At 64.8% G+C, this 4,470-nt stretch overlaps 1 protein-coding gene across 1 annotated transcript in view; it reads left to right on the top strand.

Moving 5' to 3' along the window:
• ARHGAP39 (Rho GTPase activating protein 39) overlaps nt 1-4,470 on the top strand; it is a gene marked incomplete at its 3' end in the record, with an annotated part of 52,419 nt that extends 47,949 nt beyond the window's left edge. The window contains 6 exon segments of the mRNA XM_027765966.1: nt 255-347; nt 2,163-2,236; nt 2,820-3,019; nt 3,423-3,514; nt 4,017-4,186; nt 4,314-4,470. Of these exon segments, the coding sequence (XP_027621767.1) occupies nt 255-347; nt 2,163-2,236; nt 2,820-3,019; nt 3,423-3,514; nt 4,017-4,186; nt 4,314-4,470 (786 nt within the window).

Genomic DNA, 4,470 nt, shown 5'->3' with positions numbered 1-4,470 from the left:
CTGTGTGCCTCCCCCAGCCTCACTGTCAGCCAAGGGCGCAGGAGCTGGCTGCAGCCTCTCCCTGCACCTTCCCGCCCACCCCCAGCACGGGCAGAACCAGCTTGGGGCCACATGGTACTCAGGAGGGCCCCTGGCACCTTCCCCAGTGCCAGGTGCACACAGGCCGGCCAGCGCCTCCCAGCCCACCAAGTGGGAGCCACGTGGGCCTCGCTCTGCTGCGTTCTGTGGTCCTCACAGCTCTGTTTGCTCCCCAGTGACGCAGCACATAAAAGAGCTCCTGGGAAGGAACACTAAGAAGAAGTACAAATTGAGAAAGAAACCCAAGCCTTATGTTGAAGAGCCGGATGGTAGGGCCTCTCCTCTGGGCAGCCCTGGCCGCATCTGCACAGCTCTGCTCTCCAGCCACGGCCGCCTGGCCTTCTCTCTAACTGCTTCGGGTGGGGGCACTAACCTGGGCCTGAGGGAGTCGGCAGGGCTCGGGGAGGCCGCACCTGCCCTGCACCAGTCGTGGCACTCGGACATCTCCACTGTGCTTGCTGGGTTCTCGGGCAGGGGCATGAGGTCTAGTGGCCGAGGTCTGCTCAGGTGTCCCCAGGGGAGAGTGACGGGCCTGGTCCAGGGTGAGGCTCAGAGGTGGAGAGCAGTGGGTCTCCCCAGCACAGCTAAGCCCTTCCTGGGTCCCTGTGGTCCCCACCGTTCACCAGGTCAGGGTGCCCTCCTGGCCTGGGGCTGGGACCCTCCCTCCAGCAGCTCTGGCACCTGCACTTCGACCCAACTGCCACAGACTCACATGTGTCTGGAACCCCATCACTTGTTCTCTGCACCACTGCCCTTCCCCGGAGGACCCAGGATAAGGCCCCTGTCCCTGCCAGGGTGGGTGTGGTCTCCTGGCAGTGCCAAGGCGGTGTGTGCGAGGACAGGACCTGTCCTTCCCTCAAGGGGGCCATGGGGGCTCTCATGGGCCCAGGGTGGCCCAAGCAGGACACTGCAGCCCCAGGCTGTGCAGGCACAGGCAGCAGTGTCTGCAGTGAGGCCCAAAACCACCTCACACCAGCGGCCTCCCAGGCTTAGAGCTTGGACTCATGGTCCCAAGGCCCAGACCAGCCACTATGGAGCTGAGTTTGTAGCAGACCCCAGTGGGGTAGGGGTCTCCTTGGACAGCTGTGAGCACTGCCAGCCACCATGAATGCCCAACAGATGCCCGTGGGCCTGGTGGCTTTCCTTCACCCTGGGGCATTCACGACCTCAGCCCAGCGCCTGGCCCACCCCCATGGCCATGACACCAGCTGTCTGCAGAGCACTGTGAGCAGGGGTCATCCTCACTCCTGCAGGAGCCCAGGACATTGCAGATGGCAGCGTGTTGGAGGGGTGTCCTGTCCCCTGAGGTCCCAGCACTGGCCTGAGCTTCCCCTGCTCTGCCTGGGGCCACCTTGCTATAGCCTGTGCAGTGAGGGCCACAAGGGCACTTCTTAGAAAGCCCTTCCTGGGACCAGCAGTTGGCATAATGGCTATGTCGCTGGACTCCCATGTAGTCGACTGCGGTTCTAGTCCTGGACCCGGTGGCTTAAACTCACACCAGGCATGTGTGCGTGTGCCCAAGATCCTGAGAGAATGGAGGAGAAGGATTGCAGCGTGGCCATCCCCCCTGGGAGTGATTTCTCGCTTTCTGTCTCTTTCTGGCGAGCGCACACACCCTATAGCAAAAAAAGCCCCTCCCATGGGAAGACTGGACCTATCTTCCAGTAGCCCCTGCACAGCCTTGTCCTGTGGGGTGTGGGAGGCTCACACCACCTCTTCCACTAGGGGCCCCCCACCCCAAATGTCCTTCCAGGATCCCAGGCTGGCATCAGCTGCAGGAGAGCTGGGCCTCCCATGCCTGGAGCTCACAGGCCAGGAGAGGCCTCAGCTCTGACCCCCCAGGGCCAGCAGGGGAGGGCAGGCTGAGTGCCTGCAGGCACTAGCCAGGTTCTCACCTGCCCTGTCTTTCCTGAATGGCCATGGTTCTTCCCCTAGCCCCTGGACATGCGGCAGCGTAAGGGGCTGTCACACTGGGCAGAGGGTGGGCAGGAGCCAGGCCAGGCCAGCCCCAGCCCTGGCTGAAAGGCCTCTCCTCTCGGCCTCTGCACCCCACCCCCAGCTGACCAGCACCCACTCTTTTCTAGGGGTGGCTATAAGCACATATGCCAAGTACTGCTACCACAAGCTGCAGAAGGCAGCCCTGACCGGGGCCAAGAAGGTACTGGCTGTGGGAGAGGTGGGCCAGTGGGTGGCCAGACAGGCGTCTCCTTGGGCCAGCTGCGTTAGGTGGGGGGAGCAGCAATGGACCATGCAGAGGGCCTGCACCTCTCAGGACTCTTGCCCATGCTAGACCCCTGGCTGGGCTACGAAAGTAGGGGTGGTGGCTGCAGCAGCCGCCTGCCTGCCCTATCCTGGCATGCCCTCACCCTGCCACACTGCCCCACTGAACAGGCAAGCCTGGCCCTGGCAGTGCTGCCTGTGCCCTGCACCCCCTGGGGATGGCAGGCCTGTCACATGCCAGGCCTTGTTCCCTGGCCTCAGCCCCTCCTCACCAGCACCCCCCAGGCCCACTGCAGCCCTCCCCCCCCCACCCCAGCCCTTCCAGGCTCAGGCCAGTCCCTGGCCATCTAGACTGGCCCAGAAGTCACCCTCTTCCTGTGGGTGCTATGGATGGGCCGCTGTGAGGCCCCAGCTCTGACCGGCAGAACTCTGGGCTCGCAGGGAGCTGAGCTGCTGGGCCGGGATAGGACGGGGGCTGGGCAGGGGCTGACCAGGACTGGAGCCCCGTGCTCTCTCTCCAGGGCCTGAAGAAGCCCAACGTGGAGGAGATCCGGCACGCCAAGAATGCGGTGTTCAGCCCATCCATGTTCGGCAGCGCGCTGCAGGAGGTCATGACTATGCAGAGGGAGCGCTACCCCGACCGGCAGCTGCCCTGGGTGCAGACACGGCTCTCCGAGGAGGTGCTGGCGCTCAACGGTGACCAGACAGAGGGCATCTTCAGGTGCCACGGCCACCCGGGCCCTGGGTGTGGGGCCACCGTGCGTCCCAGGCCCGCTGTGTGGAAATCGACCACCAGGACAGGCAGGGCCAGCACCTGCAGAAGTGCCCACAGATGCCCAGAGGGCAGGGACCACCGGCAGCTGGCAATGCCAAAGACCAGCACCTCCAACGACATGGAGGGCACATGGCCAGCCGGGTAGTGTCCCTGGACCTCAGTGGCACCCATAGGCCTGGGGATCGGACACTGAGACAAGCACAGCCTCAGTGGCCAGGGCAGAGCCACACCCCAGACCCAAGTGCAGGGACCCTCTGTCACTGCTCACCCTGATGTGTATCGGCAAGCCGGGATGGAGGGGTCTGGACTGTTGCGAAGCCCCTCGTCTGATGCCTGCTCTGTTCCACAGAGTGCCTGGTGACATTGATGAGGTCAATGCTCTGAAGCTGCAGGTGGACCAGTGGAAAGTGCCCACTGGCCTGGAGGACCCCCACGTCCCTGGTGAGCCCCACCCACTCAGCAGCAGGACAGGCCTGGCTGGGGCAGTGGTAGCCCAAGGGGCCCCTGGGTCACTGTCCCACGGGCACATCCCAGAGGCTGGACAGCCCCATAGACCCCTCCTGGGGTCACCCACAGCCTCCCCAGTCTTCCCTGATGGACTCTGTGACTACATGGCAGAACCCCACCCGCCCTCTCTGCTTGCCCTGCCTGGGGTCTGTGGAGGTCTGACGGCAGCAGCCTAGCACAGACGTCCTCCTGCCCAGGGCACGGCCTCCCTGGCAGCCTGTGGTCGGCCTGGTGCTCTTCCTGGGCACCTGCCTTCTCCCAGCAGGTACATGACTGTGAGAAAGCATAGTTTGCATGTTGCACCTGGCTTGGCCACTCATGCCTCCGGACCTGGTCCAGCTGCCCCGACCCACGTTGGCCAGTGGGGCCCTTTCCCCACTGGCCCAGTACCCCCATACCGTCCTTCTGTGAGCCTGAGCCCGCGCCCTGTCTGTAGCCTCGCTGCTGAAGCTGTGGTACCGGGAGCTGGAGGAGCCCCTGATCCCGCACGAGTTCTACGAGCAGTGCATCGCGCACTATGAGAGCCCGGAGGCCGCCGTGGCCGTGGTGCACGCGCTGCCCCGCATCAACCGCATGGTGCTCTGCTACCTCATCCGCTTCCTGCAGGTACGGCGCCGGCCCACTGGCCCAGGGCCCTCGCCCGCCCACACCCCCGGGTCGCCCCGGGCCCGACTCGCCCGGAGCTGGGCCCCGCCCGCCCGCGCAGGCCTGCCCAAGCTTCTCCCCTCCACAGGTGTTCGTGCAGCCCGCCAACGTGGCCATCACCAAGATGGACGTGAGCAACCTCGCCATGGTGATGGCCCCCAACTGCCTGCGCTGCCAGTCTGACGACCCGCGCGTCATCTTCGAGAACACCCGCAAGGAAATGTCCTTCCTGCGCGTGCTCATCC

Source organism: Tupaia chinensis, unplaced genomic scaffold, assembly GCF_000334495.1.
Source record: "Tupaia chinensis unplaced genomic scaffold, TupChi_1.0 Scaffold140061_1, whole genome shotgun sequence".
Classification (NCBI taxonomy): Eukaryota; Metazoa; Chordata; class Mammalia; order Scandentia; family Tupaiidae; genus Tupaia; species Tupaia belangeri.
Note: the sequence above shows the minus strand (reverse complement) of the source record. Positions and strands in the feature narration are given on the sequence as shown.